A 23,640-nucleotide genomic window follows, 5' to 3' on the forward strand; every position below is an offset into this window, starting at 1 on the left:
GACAGGGATTGGCAGAGACACAGGACGGAGCAAGGTATAGAGGACCTGGATCAAATGAGGACAATTGTCAAACAGGCAAAGAGCAGAGGAAGGAATTACCTTATATACAAGACGTGCTGAAGGACTTCCGGGTCAGAGTCCTCCCAGGATCATATAGAAAAGGTATTGAGCACCTGTAGTTCAGGAAAGCGAGGTGCGCATGCGCAGAGAGGTGCTGGAGCGAGGAGTGTGCATGCGCACCCGCCGAGAACCAGGAAGAGGATGTGTGCCTGCAGGAGGAGCGCACCGCCATGGGTGAAAAGAATCGGGGAAGACGGCGGCAGACCCGGCAGCTGGAGGAACAGGAAGAGCACGCCGGAGCAGGTAAGTATAAGCTGAAGCGGCGGTGGACCCGGCAGCAGAGGCGGCCGTGACACTTATCAGCACTTGTGCCCTCTCTCTGGGCTAATCCTAACCTTAACCATTTCCTGTCTATATGCTAACCTGTTTTATATCCTGCTATCCTAAGCTTATTCTTTTGCTATATTTACATTATGCTCCAACACTATATGCTTAGTACATCACCATAATACATTACCTTAGGCACACTATTTCACACATAAAACTGCACAACGGTATTCACATAGTGTGTCTGCTGTCTTCAGGGGCTGGAACCTGGTAATACAGTCCACATCCTTACATTTGCAAGAAGACAAATTTAATTTCTCCTGTTCTTTGTTGGTTACATGTCCCACACTGATAACTCCCCCTTTTATAATAAACTCTGGAGGCAGAGTTATCTTCAAGAAGTTGTAATGTAATTGATGCAAATAGGATTAGTTATAATTACGGCTCATAAACAAAGAAAACTTATATCTCTAAAAAATATCTTTTATTTATCAAGTCTAAAAAAGGGGATAGAAATACCCCCCTAGTACACCATGTGAAAAAGACCAAACATAAAGAAAATGCTGCTGATCCGTGTCACTTATAACAACATAGGCTAATATACAACGCAATTAGCCCTAGTAAACCCTCACTGAACCCTTCCTGACAGCGGAGGTTGGCACCCTCTTGAACTCAAATGGCGCCCCCACTCAACGGCGGCTCACCCTAATATCCCTAGAATCCCCTAGAATAATGCACACCAATAGATCTACATGTGGTGTATTCAAATATGCCAAATAGATACACTGATAATTAGAATTAGGGGAAAGTTCAAACAATGTTTTTGTGACCAGAACCACTGTTGTGAAACCCATTAACGCATGCCAGGAGGGTCCATTAATAAACACCTAAAGGGTACTACACAAGTATCAAAAAACCAACATTATCATGTTCTATTTCCCCCAGGTATGGGTCCCCTCGGGTACTTCCATAAGTGGGCTGAAGCGGGGATAACTAAAGTCCACCATCTCTTTAATATAGATGGGATTATCCCATTCCCAACCCTTAGAGAAAAATACGGCTTCCACCCCGGAGAGATATTTCGATACTTGCAACTTAAGAACTTCGTCAACTCTTTACTGAAAAATTCTGTCCCTCCATACTCCTTCACTTCATTTGAACAAAGATGCCGTCAAAACCCCCATGCCTCTGGTACCATATCTCTCCTATACTCACAAATCAACTCCCCCTCACATAGGAATTGTTTAAAATATATTACTCGTTGGGAGTCCGATATTGGATCTACCCTGACCGACTCTGAATGGTCCCAAATCTGGTCCTCCTCTACTGGAGGAATTCTAAATACCCTAATGCTGGAAACTAACTACAAAGTGTTAACCCGTTGGTACCTGACCTCAGCGAGTAGCTAAGGCAGTGGCCAACTATTCCCCAAACTGCTTCAGAGGATGCAACTCCACTGGAGACATGTTCCATATCTGGTGGCTATGCCCGACTGTTAGGAGGCTATGGATTAGAATTTACCATTTAGTTTTTTCCGTCACAAATATAAACCTCAGAAAGAACCCTTGGGAGACCCTGCTCAACAAACGTATCCCCAACATTCCCAAACACACCCAGGCTCTTATAGCATTTATATTTCTAGCAACCAAGCAAACAATAGCATTGGCCTGGAAAAAAAACAACCATAGATTTTTCTGCAGTCAAATCACGCCTCTCCTGGTATATGATTAATGAAAAACTGTCGGCTATTCTCATGGATAAAGTTGGTAAATTTGAAAGAGTATGGCTTCCCTGGGCGGAATATACTAACCACACTCCCTTTGCGGTACCTGTACTTTATCTAACTAACCCTGAGCTATCTGATTCAGAATGACTCTTCATAACTACCGTTCACAATGCAATTTCACCCTCAGGCCCCCCCCATCCTTCCTTCTCTCCTTTTTCCCCCTTGTGCCTTACTCCGTCTCCCCTCTGTCCCCTGTAGTTGTTTGATTAACCCCTTAGTGACAGAGCCAATTTGGTACTTAATGACCAGGCCAATTTTTGCAATTCTGACCACTGTCACTTTATGAGGTTATAACTCTGGAACGCTTCAACGGATCCCGCTGATTCTGAGATAGTTTTTTCGTGACATATTGTACTTCATGTTAGTGGTAACACTTCTTCGATATTACTTGCGATTATTTATGAAAAAAATGGAAATATGGCAAAAAATTTTAAAATTTTGCAATTTTCAAACTTTGTATTGTTATGCCCTTAAATCAGAGAGATATGTCATGAGAAATAGTTAATAAATAACATTTCCCACATGTCTACTTTACATCAGCACAATTTTGGAAACAAAATTTTTTTTTGTTAGGGAGTTATAAGGGTTAAAAGTTGACCAGCAATTTCTCATTTTTACAACACCATTTTTTTTTAGGGACCACATCACATTTGAAGTCATTTTGAGGGGTCTATATGATAGAAAATAATGAAGTGTGACACCATTCTAAAAACTACACCCCTCAAGGTTCTCAAAACCACATTCAAGAAGTTTATTAACCCTTTACGTGCTTCACAGGAACTGAAACAATGTGGAAGGAAAAAATGAACATTTAACTTTTTTTTGCAAACATCTTAATTCAGAACCATTTTTTTTATTTTCACAAGTGTAAAAACAGAAATGTAACCATAAATTTTGTTATGCAATTTCTCCTGAATACGCCAATACCCCATATGTGGGGGTAAACCACTGTTAGGGCGCACCGCAGAACTTAGAAGTGAAGGAGCGCCGTTTGACTTTTTCAATGCAGAATTGGCTGGAATTGAGATCAGACGCCATGTCACGTTTAGAGAGCCCCTGATGTGCCTAAACAGTGGAAACTCCCCACAAGTGACACCATTTTGGAAACTAGACCCCTTAAGGAACTTATCTAGATGTGTGGTGAGCACTTTGAACCCCCAAGTGCTTCACAGAAGTTTATAACGTAGAGCCGTGAAAATAAAAAATCGCTTTTGTTTACACAAAAATGATCTTTTCGCCCACAAATTCTTATTTTCACAAGGGTAACAGGAGAAATTAGACCACAAAAGTTGTTGTGCGATTTCTCCTGAATACGTCGATACCCCATATGTGAGGGTAAACCACTGTTTGGGCGCACCGCAGAGCTTGGAAGTGAAGGAGCGCCGTTTTACTTTTTCAATGTAGAATTGGCTGGAATTGAGATCGGACGCCATGTCGCGTTTGGAGAGCCCCTGATGTGCCTAAACAGTAGAAATCCCCCACAAGTGACCCCATTTTGGAAACTAGACCCCCCATGGAACTTATCTAGATGTGTGGTGAGAACCTTGAATGCCCAAGTGCTTCACAGAAGTTTATAATGCAGAGCCGTGAAAATAAAAAATATTTTTTCTTCCACAAAAAAGATTTTTTAGCCACCAAATTTTTATTTTCACAAGGGTAACAAGAGAAATTGGACCCCAAAAGTTGTTGTCCAATTTGTCCTGAGTATGCTGGTACCCCATATGTGGGGGTAAACCACTGTTTGGGCGCACGGCAGAGCTCAGAAGGAAGGAGCGCCGTTTTGGAATGTAGACTTTGATAGAATGGTCTGCGGGTATTATGTTGCGTTTGCAGAGCCCCTGATGTACCTAACCAGTAGAAACCCTCCACAAGTGACCCCATTTTGGAAACTAGACCCCCCAAGGAACTTATCTAGATGTGTGGTGAGAACTTTGAATGCCCAAGTGCTTCACAGAAGTTTAGAATGCAGAGTCGTGAAAATAAAAAATATTTTTTTTTCCACAAAAAAGATATTGTAGCCCCCAAGTTTTTATTTTCACAAGGGTAACAGGAGAAATTAGACTGCAATAGTTGTTGTCCAATTTATCCCGAGTACGCTGATGCGCCATATGTGGGGGTAAACCACTGTTTGGGCGCACGGCAGAGCTCGGAAGGGAAGGAGCGCCTTTTTGGAATGCAGACTTTGATAGAATGGTCTGTGGGCATTATGTTGCGATTGCAGAGCCCCTGATGTACCTAAACTGTAGTAACCCCCCACAAGTGACCCCATTTTGGAAACTAGACCCCCCAAGGAACTTATCTAGATGTGTGGTGAGAACTTTGAATGCCCAAGTGCTTCACAAAAGTTTAGAATGCAGAGTCGTGAAAATAAAAAAAAATTTTTTCCACAAAAAAGATATTGTAGCCCCCAAGTTTTTATTTTCACAAGGGTAACAGGAGAAATTGGACTGCAAGAGTTGTTGTCTAATTTATCCCGAGTACGCTGATGCGCCATATGTGGGGGTAAACCACTGTTTGGGCGCACGGCAGAGCTCGGAAGGGAAGGAGCGCCTTTTTGGAATGCAGACTTTGATAGAATGGTCTGTGGGCATTATGTTGCGATAGCAGAGCCCCTGATGTACCTAAACTGTAGTAACCCCCCACAAGTGACCCCATTTTTGAAACTAGACCCCCCAAGGAACTTATCTAGATGTGTGGTGAGAACTTTGAATGCCCAAGTGCTTCACAGAAGTTTAGAATGCAGAGTCGTGAAAATAAAAAATATTTTTTTTTTCACAAAAAAGATTTTGTAGCCCACAAGTTTTTATTTTCACAAGGGTAACAAGAGAAATTGGACCCCAGAAGTTGTTGTCCAATTTATCCCGAGTACGCTGATGCCCCATATGTGGGGGTAACCCACTGTTTGGGCGCACGGCAGAGCTCAGAAGGGAGGGAGCACCATTTGACTTTTTGAGCGCAAAATTGGCTGTCGTGTTTGGAGACCCCCTGATGTACCTAAACAGTGGAAACCCCCCAATTCTAGCTCCAACCCTAACCCGAACACACCCCTAACCCTAATCCCAACCTGATCCATAATCCTAATCACTAACCCTAACCATAATCACAACCCTTACCCCAAAACAACCCTAATGTCAACCCTAACCATAACCCTAATCAAAACCCTAAATCCAACACACCCCTAATCCTAATCTCAACCCTAACCTCAAACCTAACCCTAATCCCAATACACCCCTAATCACAACCCTAACCTTAACCCTAATCCCAAACCTAACCCTAATCCCAAGCGTAACCCTAATGCCAACCCTAACCCTAATACCAACCCTAATCCAAACCCTAACCCTAATCCCAGCTCTAACCCTAACTTTAGCCCCAACCCTAGCCCTAACTTTAGCCCCAACCCTAACCCTAGCCCTAGGGCTACTTTCACACTTGCGTCGTTTGGCATTCCGTCGCAATCCGTCGTTTTGGACAAGAAATGGATCCTGCAAATGTGCCCGCAGGATGCGTTTTTTGCCCATAGACTTGTATTGCCGACGGATCGTGACGGATGGCCACACGTCGCGTCCGTCGTGCACTGGATCAGTTGTGTTTTGGCGGAGCGTCGGCACAAAAAAACGTTCAATGAAACGTTTTTTTGTACGTCGCATCCGCCATTTCTGACCGCGCATGCGTGGCCGTAACTCCGCCCCCTCCTCCCTAGGACATAGATTGGGCAGCGGATGTGTTGAAAAACTACAGCTGCTGCCCACGTTGTGCACAATTTTCACAACGTGCGTCGGTATGTCGGGCCGACGCATTGCGACGGCCCCGTACCGACGTAAGTGTGAAAGAAGCCTAACCCTAAGTTTAGCCCCAACCCTAACCCTAAATTTAGCCCCAACCCTAACCCTAAATTTAGCCCCAACCCTAGCCCTAACCCTAGCCCTAACCCTAGCCCTAACCCTAACCCTACCCCTAACCCTACCCCTAACCCTACCCCTAACCCTACCCCTACCCCTAACCCTAACCCTACCCCTAACCCTAACCCTACCCCTACCCCTAACCCTAACCCTACCCCTAACCCTACCCCTAACCCTAACCCTACCCCTAACCCTAATTTTAGCCCCAACTGCTGTTCTCCTGCCGGCCGGCAGATGGAGACAGATGGCGGGCGCACTGGGCATGCGTCCGCCATGTTCTGCTGCCGGCGGCCAGGAGGAGCAGCAAGAGGATCCATGGACCTAGGTGAGTATGCTAGGTGTTATGGCTGGCAATCAGGCAACACAGCGTGCAGTAATCAGCGCACATACAGAGATCTGGCAATAACCAAAAACAATAGGACGAGCTCTGAGACGTGGAATCTCTGTAGACTGCAGTACCTGATCTATCCTCACACAACTATAAGCAGCAGTGGATTGCGCCTATAACTACCTATGCAACTCGGCACTGCCTGAGGAGCTGACTAGCCTGAAGATAGAAATACAAGCCTGACTTACCTCAGAGAAATACCACAAAGGAATAGGCAGCCCCCCACATATAATGACTGTTAGCAAGATGAAAAGACAAACGTAGGAATGAAATAGATTCAGCAAAGTGAGGCCCGATATTCTAGACAGAGCGAGGATAGCAAAGAGAACTATGCAGTCTACAAAAAACCCTAAAACGAAAACCACGCAAAGGGGCAAAAAGACCCACCGTGCCGAACTAACAGCACGGCGGTGCACCCCTTTGCTTCTCAGAGCTTCCAGCAAAAGATAATAGCAAGCTGGACAGAAAAAACAGAAAACAAACTAGAAGCACTTATCTAGCAGAGCAGCAGGCCCAAGGAAAGATACAGTAGCTCAGATCCAACACTGGAACATTGACAAGGAGCAAGGAAGACAGACTCAGGTGGAGCTAAATAGCAAGGCAGCCAACGAGCTCACCAAAACACCTGAGGGAGGAAGCCCAGAGACTGCAATACCACTTGTGACCACAGAAGTGAACTCAGCCACAGAATTCACAACAGTACCCCCCCCTTGAGGAGGGGTCACCGAACCCTCACCAGAACCCCCAGGCCGACCAGGATGAGCCACATGAAAGGCACGAACAAGATCTGGGGCATGGACATCAGAGGCAAAAACCCAGGAATTATCTTCCTGAGCATAACCCTTCCATTTGACCAGATACTGGAGTTTCCGTCTAGAGACACGAGAATCCAAAATCTTCTCCACAATATACTCCAATTCCCCCTCCACCAAAACAGGGGCAGGAGGCTCCACAGATGGAACCATAGGTGCCACGTATCTCCTCAACAACGACCTATGGAATACATTATGTATGGAAAAGGAGTCTGGGAGGGTCAGACGAAAAGACACCGGATTGAGAATCTCAGAAATCCTATACGGACCAATAAAACGAGGTTTAAATTTAGGAGAGGAAACCTTCATAGGAATATGACGAGAAGATAACCAAACCAGATCCCCAACACGAAGTCGGGGTCCCACACGGCGTCTGCGATTAGCGAAAAGCTGAGCCTTCTCCTGGGACAAGGTCAAATTGTCCACCACCTGAGTCCAGATCTGCTGCAACCTGTCCACCACAGAATCCACACCAGGACAGTCCGAAGACTCAACCTGTCCTGAAGAGAAACGAGGATGGAACCCAGAATTGCAGAAAAATGGAGAGACCAAGGTAGCCGAGCTGGCCCGATTATTAAGGGCGAACTCAGCCAACGGCAAAAATGACACCCAATCATCCTGGTCAGCGGAAACAAAACATCTCAGATATGTTTCCAAGGTCTGATTGGTTCGTTCGGTCTGGCCATTAGTCTGAGGATGGAAGGCCGAGGAGAAAGATAGGTCAATGCCCATCCTACCACAAAAGGCTCGCCAGAACCTCGAGACAAACTGGGAACCTCTGTCAGAAACAATATTCTCAGGAATGCCATGTAAACGAACCACATGCTGGAAGAACAAAGGCACCAAATCAGAGGAGGAAGGCAATTTAACCAAGGGCACCAGATGGACCATTTTAGAAAAGCGATCACAGACCACCCAAATGACCGACATTTTTTGAGAAACGGGAAGGTCAGAAATGAAATCCATCGAAATATGTGTCCAAGGCCTCTTCGGGACCGGCAAGGGCAAAAGCAACCCACTGGCACGTGAACAGCAGGGCTTAGCCCTAGCACAAATTCCACAGGACTGCACAAAAGCACGCACATCCCGTGACAGAGATGGCCACCAGAAGGATCTAGCAACCAACTCCCTGGTACCAAAGATTCCTGGATGACCGGCCAGCACCGAACAATGAAGTTCAGAGATAACTTTACTAGTCCACCTATCAGGGACGAACAGTTTCTCGGCCGGACAACGATCAGGTTTATTAGCCTGAAATTTCTGCAACACTCTCCGCAAATCAGGGGAGATGGCAGACACAATGACTCCTTCCTTGAGGATACTCGCCGGCTCAGATAACCCCGGAGAGTCGGGCACAAAACTCCTAGACAGAGCATCCGCCTTCACATTTTTAGAGCCCGGAAGGTATGAAATCACAAAATCAAAACGAGCAAAAAATAACGACCAACGGGCCTGTCTAGGATTCAAGCGCTTGGCAGACTCAAGATAAGTAAGGTTCTTATGATCAGTCAAAACCACCACGCGATGCTTAGCACCCTCAAGCCAATGACGCCACTCCTCGAATGCCCACTTCATGGCCAGCAACTCTCGGTTGCCCACATCATAATTACGCTCAGCAGCAGAAAATTTCCTGGAAAAGAAAGCACATGGTTTGAACACTGAGCAACCAGAACCTCTCTGTGACAAAACCGCCCCTGCACCAATCTCAGAAGCATCAACCTCGACCTGGAACGGAAGAGAAACATCAGGTTGACACAACACAGGGGCACAGCAAAAACGACGCTTCAACTCCTGAAAAGCTTCCACGGCAGCAGAAGACCAATTAACCAAATCAGCACCCTTCTTGGTCAAATCGGTCAATGGTCTGGCAATGCTAGAAAAATTACAGATGAAGCGACGATAAAAATTAGCAAAGCCCAGGAATTTCTGCAGACTTTTTAGAGATGTCGGCTGAGTCCAATCCTGGATGGCCTGAACCTTAACCGGATCCATCTCGATAGTAGAAGGGGAAAAGATGAACCCCAAAAATGAAACTTTCTGCACACCGAAGAGACACTTTGATCCCTTCACGAACAAGGAATTAGCACGCAGTACCTGGAAAACCATTCTGACTTGCTTCACATGAGACTCCCGATCATCTGAGAAGATCAAAATGTCATCCAAGTAAACAATCAAGAATTTATCCAGATACTCACGGAAAATGTCATGCATAAAAGACTGAAAAACAGATGGAGCATTGGCAAGTCCAAACGGCATCACCAGATACTCAAAATGACCCTCGGGCGTATTAAATGCCGTTTTCCATTCATCTCCCTGCCTGATTCTCACCAGATTATACGCACCACGAAGATCTATCTTGGTGAACCAACTAGCCCCCTTAATCCGAGCAAACAAGTCAGAAATCAATGGCAAGGGATACTGAAACTTAACAGTGATCTTATTAAGAAGGCGGTAATCAATACACGGTCTTAGCGAACCATCCTTCTTGGCTACAAAAAAGAACCCTGCTCCCAATGGTGACGACGATGGGCGAATATGTCCCTTCTCCAGGGACTCCTTCACATAACTGCGCATAGCGGTGTGTTCAGGTACGGACAAATTAAATAAACGACCCTTAGGGAATTTACTACCAGGAATCAAATCGATAGCACAATCACAATTCCTATGCGGAGGTAGGGCATCAGACTTGGACTCTTCAAATACATCCTGAAAGTCCGACAAGAACTCTGGGATGTCAGAAGGAATGGATGACGAAATAGACAAAAATGGAACATCACCATGTACTCCCTGACAACCCCAGCTGGTTACCGACATAGAGTTCCAATCCAATACTGGATTATGGGTTTGTAGCCATGGCAACCCCAACACGACCACATCATGCAAATTATGCAGTACCAGAAAGCGAATAACTTCCTGATGTGCAGGAGCCATGCACATGGTCAGCTGGGCCCAGTACTGAGGCTTATTCTTGGCCAAAGGTGTAGCATCAATTCCTCTCAACGGAATAGGACACCGCAAAGGCTCCAAGAAAAATCCACAACGTTTAGCATAATCCAAATCCATCAGATTCAGGGCAGCGCCTGAATCCACAAATGCCATGACAGAATACGATGACAAAGAGCACATTAAGGTAATGGACAAAAGGAATTTGGACTGTACAGTACCAATAACGGCAGAGCTATCGAACCGCCTAGTGCGTTTAGGACAATCAGAAATAGCATGAGTAGAATCACCACAATAGAAACACAGTCTGTTCAGACGTCTGTGTTCTTGCCGTTCTACTTTAGTCATAGTCCTGTCGCACTGCATAGGCTCAGATTTACTCTCAGACAATACCGCCAGATGGTGCACAGATTTACGCTCGCGCAAGCGACGACCGATCTGAATGGCCAAGGACATAGACTCATTCAAACCAGCAGGCATAGGAAATCCCACCATTACATCCTTAAGAGCTTCAGAGAGACCCTTTCTGAACAAAGCCGCTAGTGCAGATTCATTCCACAGAGTGAGTACTGACCACTTTCTAAATTTCTGACAATATACTTCTACATCATCCTGACCCTGGCATAAAGCCAGCAGATTTTTCTCAGCCTGATCCACTGAATTAGGCTCATCGTAAAGCAATCCCAGCGCCTGGAAAAATGCATCAACATTACTCAATGCAGAATCTCCTGGTGCAAGAGAAAACGCCCAGTCCTGTGGGTCGCCGCGCAAAAAAGAAATAATAATCAAAACCTGTTGAATAGGATTACCAGAAGAATGAGGTTTCAAGGCCAAAAATAGCTTACAATTATTTCTGAAGCTCAGGAACTTAGTTCTGTCACCAAAAAACAAATCAGGAATCGGAATTCTTGGTTCTAGCATCGATTTCTGATCAATAGTATCTTGAATCTTTTGTACATTTACAACGAGATTATCCATTGAGGAGCACAGAGCCTGAATATCCATGTCCACAGCTGTGTCCTGAAGCACTCTAATGTCTAGGGGAAAAAAAAGACTGAAGACAGAGCTAAGAAAAAAAAATGATGTCAGGATTTCTTTTTTCCCTCTATTGGGAATCATTGGTGTGGCTCCTTGTACTGTTATGGCTGGCAATCAGGCAACACAGCGTGCAGTAATCAGCGCACATACAGAGATCTGGCAATAACCAAAAACAATAGGACGAGCTCTGAGACGTGGAATCTCTGTAGACTGCAGTACCTGATCTATCCTCACACAACTATAAGCAGCAGTGGATTGCGCCTATAACTACCTATGCAACTCGGCACTGCCTGAGGAGCTGACTAGCCTGAAGATAGAAATACAAGCCTGACTTACCTCAGAGAAATACCCCAAAGGAATAGGCAGCCCCCCACATATAATGACTGTTAGCAAGATGAAAAGACAAACGTAGGAATGAAATAGATTCAGCAAAGTGAGGCCCGATATTCTAGACAGAGCGAGGATAGCAAAGAGAACTATGCAGTCTACAAAAAACCCTAAAACGAAAACCACGCAAAGGGGCAAAAAGACCCACCGTGCCGAACTAACAGCACGGCGGTGCACCCCTTTGCTTCTCAGAGCTTCCAGCAAAAGATAATAGCAAGCTGGACAGAAAAAACAGAAAACAAACTAGAAGCACTTATCTAGCAGAGCAGCAGGCCCAAGGAAAGATACAGTAGCTCAGATCCAACACTGGAACATTGACAAGGAGCAAGGAAGACAGACTCAGGTGGAGCTAAATAGCAAGGCAGCCAACGAGCTCACCAAAACACCTGAGGGAGGAAGCCCAGAGACTGCAATACCACTTGTGACCACAGAAGTGAACTCAGCCACAGAATTCACAACAGCTAGGGTCCCCGAATCCCCCTATTTCTCTGTCCTCTGATGTGCGATCACATCAGAGGACAGAGAATTACACTTTACTTTTTTTTTCTTTTTTTTTTTTGCGGTCGCCGGTAAACAGTTACGGTAATTACCGGCGATCGCAAAACAGGGGTCGGTAATACCGACCCCGATCATGCTCTTTGGGGTCTCGGCTACGCCCGGCAGCCGAGACCCCAAAGATTCTCCCGGTGCCGGCCGGCGGGCGCACTGCGCATGCGCCCGCCATTTTGAAGATGGCGGCGCCCACCGGGAGACACGAGGAGCATCGGGGGAGCTAGGTGAGTATTGGGGGGCCACCTGGGACCCCTTTTCTCTGTCCTCCGATGTGCGATCACATCGGAGGACAGAGAAATTAAAAAGAGATCGCTTTTTTTTTTTTTTTTTTTTTGCGATCGCCGGTAAACGGTTAATTACCGGCGATCGCAAATGCGGGGTGGGTTAAAAAAACCCCGAATCATGTTCTCTGGGGTCTCGGCTACCCTCGGCAGCCGAGACCCCGGAGAAAATCGGCCTCTGGGGGGCGCTATGGACTTTTTCCACAGCGCCGTTAATTAACGGCGCTGTGGTTTAAGTACCCTTAGCGGCCGCCGTTAAAAGGCGTATCGGCGGTCGCTAAGGGGTTAAACATTTGCGTGCTATTTGTTTACATGCTTTTGTACACATGTTGTATTTACAGTTTGTAATGATACTTTAGTTATCGCATTATTTGTAAAATTGAAAATATTTCAACAAAAACTTATTGTTGAAAAAAAAAACAACAACAACATTATCTAGCGGAAAAAAAGAAACCCAGACACAATAAGCGTTATAGTGGAAAAAACAGGTGGGGGGGTATAAAAACCCTATACAATCCCTATTTACTACGTCCCTATCTAGCTGTGGAGGTTGGCACCCTACCACAAGACGCAAATGTCGCCCCCTGCTCAACGAAGGCTAACCCTCAGTTTCCCTATAATATGCCTCCTAAAAAATAGGTAACAAACAAAAGGAGACAAAAAACTGGGGAGAAAAAATAGTAGGCCAACCCCAAGAGCCACCAAATGTCCTGTGTAACAGTTATGAGCATGAGTTATGATGCCAAAACCTCATGCCAACAGGCATTTAGAATGAGCATTATTAATAATATATAGAAAAAAAAAACAACAAAAAAACAGTCTAGGTAGATTATAGCTTTATTGTGCTGTCCCAACACAGATCAGCACCAAGATATTAAATAAAGAAATTCAAGACACCACTTGGTAAAAAATTGCTAGATTGGCATAACGTCAGCCAAAGCATTTTTGCATGTTAAATAGAGCAAAGACAGTGGTGAGAAGACTTACAGGGCTTTAAAACATAGTCTATGAATATACAGTGAGGTCTTGATACCTCAGTTTATAGCCCATACATAACACCACTTCATTGTACCATAATTACAAAAAAAACTCAATCAGATGGCTATAAAATGTACTTAGGTCAAACATGCTCAGATAGCTCCTGTTACTGCTCAATCAGCGTCAGCCTCAACGCGTTTCCCTCCCATGTTACGTACGAGTTCTTCAGGAGGCATATGGTATTGTAGTGTTCACACAGAACATCATAGATATAAGATGATGCCTGGTTGCAGGCAGAGTTAGCTTCTAGGCCAAGTCCACCCTATATAACCATTAAAAAATATTCATAAGACCACCATTTATGATAAATAATGTTTTATTTAAACATAACAGTCACACAATTAATCACCATAAAAAATCATATAAAATTCATATAATATTGAAAACTTTTTTGAAGCTGATAATTTTATACAATTTCTTTATATAAAATAATGTGCAAAAATGCGGAGATCAATAGATTATTTCAAAAACTACCGTATGTATGCGCAGGGCAAGGCATACTGAAACTGATTGGCACCAAAATAAATTATAAATAATCTATACACCCGAAAATTATGTAAAAATATATATAATGTTAAATAATGTATAAAAAATAATTATTCAACCAATGAAATAATCAAAATAACCATAGAAGTGTAAAGTGCAAGGTGCTAATAAATATGGAAATCCAACTATTTCATAAATCAATTAATAATAGTGTATACAATATCTGTGCAATAACATATGGTGACAACAGAATAATCACACTTATAAATCAGTAAAAAAACGGGTGCAAGGAAAATAAATATAGTCACAATACCCGAATACCAACCAGTATCAGGACGCCACTGCCCCCGCACACACCACTCCAACGCACGTTTCACTTTCCGCTTCGTCAAAGTCCACCCCATAGCCTGGAAGAGGTAATTTACATATACGAAAAATGTATGTTTCTCTGGAATACGATATCAGATCAAAGATATTAAGATCTTATAGAGGGGTTGAATGAGATGGAGGAAAGATTATGGTTTGGTGTTGTCCACACCGAGTTTTAGAAAGCATCGTGAGAAGAAGGATATGTCCAAAAAACGCTCTGGGAATCTGGACAGTAGTGACATGACATCTGGGCCTGAAAGGTAGATTTGAGTGTCATTAGCATATAGGTGGTCATAGAAGCCATTGGATTTGTCCCAAGTCAAAGGTATAGATGGAGAAGAGTCTGGGTCCCAGGAGAGAGCTTTGAGGGACAATGGCAGAGAGAGGATAGAATGAGGAGGTAGTATGGGAATGGGAGACACTAAATGTTTACATATTATGTGAATTTCTATTGAATCTACTGGCATGTATGAGTTATCATGGTTGCATGTATGAATAATGAATGCATATATGTGTATAGACTTATAAATTTGTATTTTTCAATATGCATTATATTTTCTCTAATAAATATGTTTTGTTTGTTTTTTTATTATGTTAGTGTTTTTTTGGGGGGGGTGTTGGCAACGTGATACCCTTTTTCTTGGATTATTTCTGTGTGCGTTGGAGTACTAGCAGTTATATCGATATTTTATTCGAAATAGCATCAAAATACTTATTTTCGCCTCTTTGTTTGTTTATATATGAAATTGGCTTTACAATGATCTGAGAGCCTATAATATACCACAATTTCCAGTATCTGTGCAGATATTGAGCCCACATGGAATGCTGGGTTTTGGTAATGAATATTGCAGAAATGCAATTACAGCACTGGAGGAGACCAATTTACAGATATGTTTTGTGTCTTATAGGTATTACCGGTATATATTTCAAAATAATTTATATTTTACATCTTTTCTAGTGTGTAATAATACCAATGTCATCCATGATGCTGAAGGCAGGACCTCTGTATTTCTATGACCAGGTACATTTTATGCTCACCCCCCTATCCTGTAGATTAGTTTTCTAGCTCTTCAGTTTTAAAAATGCCAAAGTCTGCGTTCACATTTCCATTTACAACTTCTTCTTGTCTGTTATTTTTAATAGAACAAATACAGAATTTGTGTGCGAAATTTACCTTTGCATTATTGATACAAACTGTATCAGAGGAGCCCCATTTGTTATTATTGTGTCCATCTAAGGCTAGGTTCACATTGCGTTAGGTGCCATCCGTTTAACGGATCCATTTCTAAGCTGCACTAACGCTATGTAACGAATCCGTTAACACATCCATAGACTTCAACTAGCGTAACGCATCCTAACGCCTGTCAAAATCGGCATGCGTTAGCGAAGATGCGTTACTTTGTGACGCACCTTCGAATGCGGACTATTGCGTTTTTGGAAACGTTGCGGTGAACGCACAGCAAACGGAAGTGTTCGCTGTGCATTGAACTCTATTGCTAACGCAATGCAACCATGCGTTAATACATGCGTTAGCGCGATCGCAAAAAATGAGACAATTTGGGACACATCATTAGCTCATCGGTTTAATGGATCCGTTAAACGGAATGCCCTAACGGGATGTAAACCTAGCCTAAGTTCTGTTTTGCATTTTTTCTTGAACAGATGAAAAAGTTCTGCATAATTTGCTTTTTCTTCCCTTATAAAAAGCGAACACACAACTGTCACGGGTTTACCGCGACAGAGAGGAGCCAGAAGATCACAGCGTCTTATTTATCCTACTCCAGCACTGCTAAGAAGCACTTCACCTTCTTACTAAATGGTGTAAATTTCTTTTGGCAATGCTGGGGTTAATCTGCTCTGTTGAGAGCTCTTGGAGCATTTAGGTTCACAGCTGTAGACTGATAGCCACTCCCATCTCCTATATAATCTGGGTCCTGGCTAGCACTCATTGTCAGAGTAGCTTATGCTGCATGGCTGGAGGTTATTAGTGGTTATTGTTGGTTGAAAGGCGTTTCTTGGATTTATCTGTGACTGTGGCTAGGTTTTGAGTGTGTGATAATTCCCTTTCTTCTCCTACTTTGGTTTAACCCCATCCTCCACTTCCCGATGCATTCTCCTGTTATATGTGTGAGTATATTTGTATGTTTGGTATCTTATTACCTTGTTAGGGTATGTTTCCACGTTCAGGAAACGCCGCGTTTTTGACGCTGCGTGGGGCCACAGCGTCAAACACGCAGTGTCCAGATGTTTCAGCATAGTGGAGGGGATTTTATGAAATCCCATCTCCACTATGCGTGGTAACACGCATCCGGCAGCCCTGCGACTCCAGACATGCGGTGCGTCTTTTAAGATCGCAGCATGTCCGTATACCTTGTGGCGACGCTGAGTCGCCGCAAGGTATAACACAGGGCCCTATGGTGGGGTGCAATGATCCCGGATGTGTGCTATGAACACATCCGGCATCATCGCGTCATGGAAGGGGGCGGAGCTTAGCACGGAGCGGGTTTGCCACTCCGACTAAACCGCCGGCCATCCTGAAGCTGGACACATACCCTTACTCTGATTGGTGCATTGCGGTACACTACTACTCCCCTCTTCCCTGGGTGGGGGAAGGGTACAGACTGAGGGCAGATTCAGGAGCTAAGGCAAGGTACATGGCCAGGGCTGGCTCCAGGTTTTTGAGGGCCCCTGGAGAAAGAGTCTCAGTGGGCCCTTCCCTTTAACACATACCACGATTCATGATGCACAGATACAGCAGAGAAATATAGGTATAGTACAATGCCAGATTTCACTTCTTACATGAGTGATAGCTATTGTAAATTCTACAATACCATACAGCAGAGGGGCATTATATAAGTCAACCCCTTACATGCCAATTATGCAAGAGCCTTGCATTGCATCACTCGAAACGTCCATATTTCTATGCAGATGCAGCAACATACTCCTGTCCAAAGAACGGGCAGCTGTGCATGGTGAAGCGATGCGACGCTCTCGGAAGTGGAACTCTGAGTCCGACCTAATATATATTGTAATGATTGGTCACTTAGTCACTTACTAGTCCACGTGTGTGTTCTGGAAAATAAGTCCTGATAGTGGCGTTTCTTGTTGTGAATTCTGCTTTTTGGTTCCCTCCAGTGGTTGTTGGTGGGAATGCAGTTGTCTCTGACTCGCAGTCCTGGCCAGGTGTATCGGATAATTACAATTCTGACTGGGATATTTAGGTGTGCAGGATCCTTTAGCCCCTGCCAGTTGTCAATGTTTCTCTGGAAGTGTTGGATCTCTGCCTGGCCTCTCCTGCTTATCTGCCAGTTTAGCAAAGATAAGTGTCTGTTTCTTTTCCTGTGGCACACATGCAGTGTGCTTATTTTCAGTACTGTTCGTTTGTTTTTCTTTTGTCCAGATTAGACTGTGTCTGTGTTTTCTCAGTCTGGTTGGTTTCACTGGAGTTGCAGATTTATGCTCCTACATCTTTTAGTAGATGTTTAAAACACGATCAGTAATAAGTCACAGCGTATAAGTTCCAATGAAGGGCCAAAAGAGGACAGTCCCTCCAAAATACCCCTAAACATATGACAGGGAAAGTCCCACATATAATGGATAAAGCACACAATATGCTTACCAGGAGCACTATACAAGACAGGTAAGTATCAGGTAGAGCAGTAAAGTCAATCTAGCTATTCAAAAGCAACACCCATGTGGGCTGCAGATGCATATGGTCAAATAATAGCGCAATACCAGTGTACACTCACCAGACAGTGCAGAGGGGTGCAGGGGAGAGACACAGCCGGGAAGAGAGACCCCCGACGCACGTTTCGCGGCACTACAACGCCGCTTTCTCAAGGGAGTGTGAGTATGGCACAACCAGGACCTCTAGATAACCCCCTGTGAACCCGGTCACATGTGAAGAGTAAGCCAATAGCGGTGGTGCACACGGCACATGCGCACTGTGACAGCCAGGTCGTCAGGGAATGGAGGCAGGGCGTCAGACCAGGTGCGCAGGTGCCGGGAAAATGTCCAGGAACCACCGCACCTAGCTGCAGAGACGCCCGCCCACATACCCGAGCCAGATGTCCACAGCGCGATGCGCACTGCCACCAATGCGAACTCGATATGGCATGTAAAATACCTGTAAGGGCAGCTGCCCCCCCAGAGAGGTTATATTGTATTTATCCACACTGAATATAAATATACCCATAAGGGGGAAAAAGCAACAAAAAAAAAAAAAAATTATCCTGCAGCATCTATAGCAGCGCCACAAGAGGGCACCAAACACCATAATAGTTATACAAATATCACATGAATACGGATAATTACACATACATTGAAGACCTGTAAAAAAAGGGGGTACACAATACCGCCACCAAATACGCTAAATAACAACTCAGATGTAAGATTATATATGCATCTAAATGTAACGGCGCTTGCTTGATGCGTGGCGATAATCCGTGATTCAAGGCGGCATGAATAGATGATCTGGATCCACACGGGAGGAAGAAGAGGACCAATGGAAGATATTAAAGAAAAGAAAACCAATTAAAAACAAATAAAAACACACACGAAAACCGGACAGCAATGGTGGTATGCAGCTAGTAGGAGGAAAAACAAGGACCAAGGGGTAAATAACTGAATCATAGATACGGAGCAAAACTCAAAGATTCGTTAAGACCACGGGGGGTCAGAGTATCCAAGAGGACAATCCACTTGGTTTCAATCTGGGCAAGGCGTTTTTTATTGTCCCCGCCTCTAATGCCTAGATGGAGTGCATCTATCCCCCTGACTGAAAGTAACCTCCCATCACAGTTGTGATGTGACTTAAAGTGACGGGGGATAGTTTTTAGTTCCACCGTAGGGGAAGCCGTCCTGGCCGCGCCAATGTCCCGCACATGCTCACGCACCCGAACACGAAGTTCACGGGTAGTAAGACCCACATATATCTTGGGACAAGGGCACACAGCATAATAGATGACGTTAGTGGTCCCACAGGTTATACGTTGCCTTATTTGGAATTCTTTTGACCCGTCACTAGAAGTGAACTTAGAGCAGCGCAGGACATTGGCGCAGGCAAGACAGTGCCCACACAGTGTGGAACCAGGACGGGGACCAATAGTACCAAAAACATTGGTCGGAGCAGGTCGGACAGTTCCTCAGGATGCGGCGTATCTGCTCCTCTGAGGCAAAATTTGAATCCCAAGCTGGTGACTTAAAACAGAGATTCCTTGCCCGTGGCTATAGCCGTAGATCGGTTAAGGCCGGCTACGATCGGGCTAAAAAAAACCCCCGGGACCAATTATTGTACTTGACTAAGCGACGTCGGGACGCTGACGGGAATGCACCCATTAGGTTTATTTCAACCTATAACCACGAATGGGAGAGCATGCGCTCCATTTTGCACAAGCATTGGTCCGTTCTTCAAACGGAACCCTCTCTGTGCCACCGTGGGTAGCCTTCCCCTCATGACCCCCAGAAGGTGTAAGAATCTGGGGGACATGTTGGTAAGGAGCCATTACATTCCTGCTCCCACCAATGTTTTTGGTACTATTGGTCCCCGTCCTGGTTCCACACCGTGTGGGCACTGTCTTGCATGCGCCAATGTCCTGCGCTGCTCTAAGTTCACTTCTAGTGACGGGTCAAAAGAATTCCAAATAAGGCAACGTATAACCTGTGGGACCACTAACGTCATCTATTATGCTGTGTGCCCTTGTCCCAAGATATATGTGGGTCTTACTACCCGTGAACTTCGTGTTCGAGTGCGTGAGCATGTGCGGGACATTGGCGCGGCCAAGACGGCCCCTTCTACGGTGGAACTAAAAACTATCCCCCGTCACTTTAAGTCACTCACAACTGTGATGGGAGATTACTTTCAGTCAGGGGGATAGATGGACTCCATCTAGGCATTAGAGGCGGGGACAATAAAAAATGCCTTGCCCAGATTGAAACCAAGTGGATTGTCCTCTTGGATACTCTGACCCCCCGTGGTCTTAACGAATCTTTGAGTTTTGCTCCGTATCTATGATTCAGTTATTTACCCCTTGGTCCTTGTTTTTCCTCCTACTAGCTGCATACCACCATTGCTGTCCGGTTTTCGTGTGTGTTTTTATTTGTTTTTAATTGGTTTTCTTTTCTTTATTATCAGTAATATCTTCCATTGGTCCTCTTCTTCCTCCCGTGTGGATCCAGATCATCTATTCATGCCGCCTTGAATCACGGATTATCGCCACGCATCAAGCAAGCGCCGTTACATTTAGATGCATATATAATCTTACATCTGAGTTGTTATTTAGTGTATTTGGTGGCGGTATTGTGTACCCCCTTTTTTTACAGGTCTTCAATGTATGTGTAATTATCCGTATTCATGTGATATTTGTATAACTATTATGGTGTTTGGTGCCCTCTTGTGGCGCTGCTATAGATGCTGCAGGATAATTTTTTTTTTTTTTTTTGCTTTTTCCCCCTTATGGGTATATTTATATTCAGTGTGGATAAATACAATATAACCTCTCTGGGGGGCAGCTGCCCTTACAGGTATTTTACATGCCATATCGAGTTCGCATTGGTGGCAGTGCGCATCGCGCTGTGGACATCTGGCTCGGGTATGTGGGCGGGCGTCTCTGCAGCTAGGTGCGGTGGTTCCTGGACATTTTCCCGGCACCTGCGCACCTGGTCTGACGCCCTGCCTCCATTCCCTGACCTGGCTGTCACAGTGCGCATGTGCCGTGTGCACCACCGCTATTGGCTTACTCTTCACATGTGACCGGGTTCACAGGGGGTTATCTAGAGGTCCTGGTTGTGCCATACTCACACTCCCTTGAGAAAGCGGCGTTGTAGTGCCGCGAAACGTGCGTCGGGGGTCTCTCTTCCCGGCTGTGTCTCTCCTCTGCACCCCTCTGCACTGTCTGGTGAGTGTACACTGGTATTGCGCTATTATTTGACCATATGCATCTGCAGCCCACATGGGTGTTGCTTTTGAATAGCTAGATTAACTTTACTGCTCTACCTGATACTTACCTGTCTTGTATAGTGCTCCTGGTAAGCATATTGTGTGCTTTATCCATTATATGCGGGACTTTCCCTGTCATATGTTTAGGGGTATTTTGGAGGGACTTTCCTCTTTCGGCCCTTCATTGGAACTTATATGCTGTGACTTATTACTGATCGTGTTTTAATCATTTTTATGTATTAATAAAGATTTAATTATATATTGTCCACGATATGCTCCTTATTCTCCTCCTTTGATATGTATTGTATGGAGCGGACTTGTTTGTCGGGGGGTGTACTATTCTAGTACTCCCATACCCAGACTGTCACAATGGTTTGGGGATTTTGCATAATATCTTTTAGTAGATGTAGGAAGTTTTTTGTATATTCTGCTGTGGATTTTTTGAAGGGTTTTAATACTGACCGCACAGAACTCTGTCCTATCCTGTCCTATCTAGCTAGAGTGGCCTCCTGTGCTAAATCCTGTTTTTTCTGCCTGTGTATGTTTTTTCCTCTCCGACTCACCGCCAATATTTGTGGGGGTCTGTCTATCCTTTGGGGATTTTCTCTGAGGCAAGACAGTATTCTGATTTCCATCTTTAGGGGTATTTAGTCCTCCGGCTGTGACGAGGTGTCTAGGTGTGTTAGGTACACTCCACGGCTCCTTCTAGTTGCGGTGTTAAGTTCAGGGTTGCGGTCAGTATAGTGGCCACTTTCTCCAGTGAAAGTTCTCATGCAGCTCCAAGGTCACCAGATCATAACAGTACAACTGGCCCACAATGAGTTAAATGCATCTCAGAAGAAGGGAAGGAAGCTCTTGAGCCATTTTTTTTTCTCCAGTCTGTTTTGTGTTCTCTTCCCTCTTAATATCTGGGTGGCTGAGGAGCCTGGTGCAAGCATGAATGTTCAGGAATTAGCTTCTCGTGTAGACCAGCTTGTTGCTAGGGTGCAAGGTATTTCTGATTATATTGTTCAGACTCTTGCTTTAGAACCGAAGATTCCTACTCCTGATTTGTTTTCTGGTGACAGGTCTAAATTTTTGAGTTTTAAAAACAACTGTAAACTGTTTTTTGACCTGAGACCTCGATTCTCTGGTGATTCCATTCAGCAGGTAAAAATCGTAATCTCCCTGCTGCATGGCGACCCGCAGGATTGGGCGTTTTCCCTGGAATCTGGGAATCCGGCTTTGCTTAATATTGACTCCTTTTTTCAGGCTTTAGGACTATTATATGATGAACCTAATTCTGTGGATCAAGCTGAGAAGACCTTGTTGGCCCTGTCTCAGGGTCAAGAGGCGGCAGAATTGTATTGTCAGAAATTCAGAAAGTGGTCTGTATTGACTAAATGGAATAATGATGTTTTGGCGGCAATTTTCAGAAGGGGGCTTTCTGAATCCATTAAAGATGTTATGGTGGGGTTTCCCACGCCTTCCGGTCTGAGTGATTCTAAGTCTCTGGCCATTCAGATTGACCGACGCCTGCGGGAGCGCAGAACTGTGCACGCTGTGGCGTTATCCTCAGAGCAAATTTCTGAGCCTATGCAATGTGATAGAATTCTGTCTAGAACGGAACGACAAGGTTTCAGACATCAAAATAGCTTGTGTTATTATTGTGGCGACGCTTCTCATGTCATTTCTGTCTGCCCTAAGCGGACAAAGAGGATCGTCAGTTCAGTTACCATCAGTACTGTACAACCTAAATTTCTGTTATCTGTGTCCTTGATCTGCTCATTGTCATCATTTTCTGTCATGGCATTTGTGGATTTTGAGTTTGCCAAGCGTTGTGGTTTTCCCTTGCAGCCTTTGCAGAACCCTATTCATTTGAGGGGCATTGATGCTATACCCTTGGCTAGAAATAAGCCCCAGTTTTGGACACAGGTAACCATGCGCATGGCGCCAGCCCATCGGGAAGATTGTCGATTTCTGGTGTTGCATAACTTGCATGATGTTATCGTGCTGGGTTTTCCATGGTTGCAGGTACATAATCCTGTGTTGGACTGGAAGTCCATGTCTGTGACTAGTTGGGGTTGTCAGGGGGTTCATAATGATGTTCCTTTGATGTCAATCTCCTCTTCTTCACCTTCTGAGATTCCAGAGTTTTTGTCTGATTTTCAGGATGTATTCGATGAGCCCAAGTCCAGTTCCCTTCCACCGCACAGGGATTGTGATTGTGCTATTGACTTGATTCCAGGCTGTAAGTTTCCTAAGGGTCGACTTTTTAATCTATCTGTGCCTGAACATACCGCCATGCGGAGCTATATTAAGGAGTCTTTGGAGAAAGGGCATATTCGGCCATCTTCT

General features: G+C 44.7%; 1 protein-coding gene across 1 annotated transcript in view; it reads left to right on the plus strand.

Moving 5' to 3' along the window:
• The window catches only part of LOC138674079 (uncharacterized), a 133,537-nt gene that overhangs the window by 26,412 nt on the left and 83,485 nt on the right, over window positions 1-23,640 (plus strand). Inside the window, exon 2 of the mRNA XM_069762027.1 lies at window positions 15,325-15,387. Coding sequence (XP_069618128.1) covers window positions 15,340-15,387 — 48 coding nt within the window. The 5' untranslated portion in view covers window positions 15,325-15,339. The remainder of the gene's footprint in view (window positions 1-15,324; window positions 15,388-23,640) is intronic.

This window comes from Ranitomeya imitator, chromosome 4 (genome assembly GCF_032444005.1).
Source record: "Ranitomeya imitator isolate aRanImi1 chromosome 4, aRanImi1.pri, whole genome shotgun sequence".
NCBI lineage: Eukaryota > Metazoa > Chordata > Amphibia > Anura > Dendrobatidae > Ranitomeya > Ranitomeya imitator.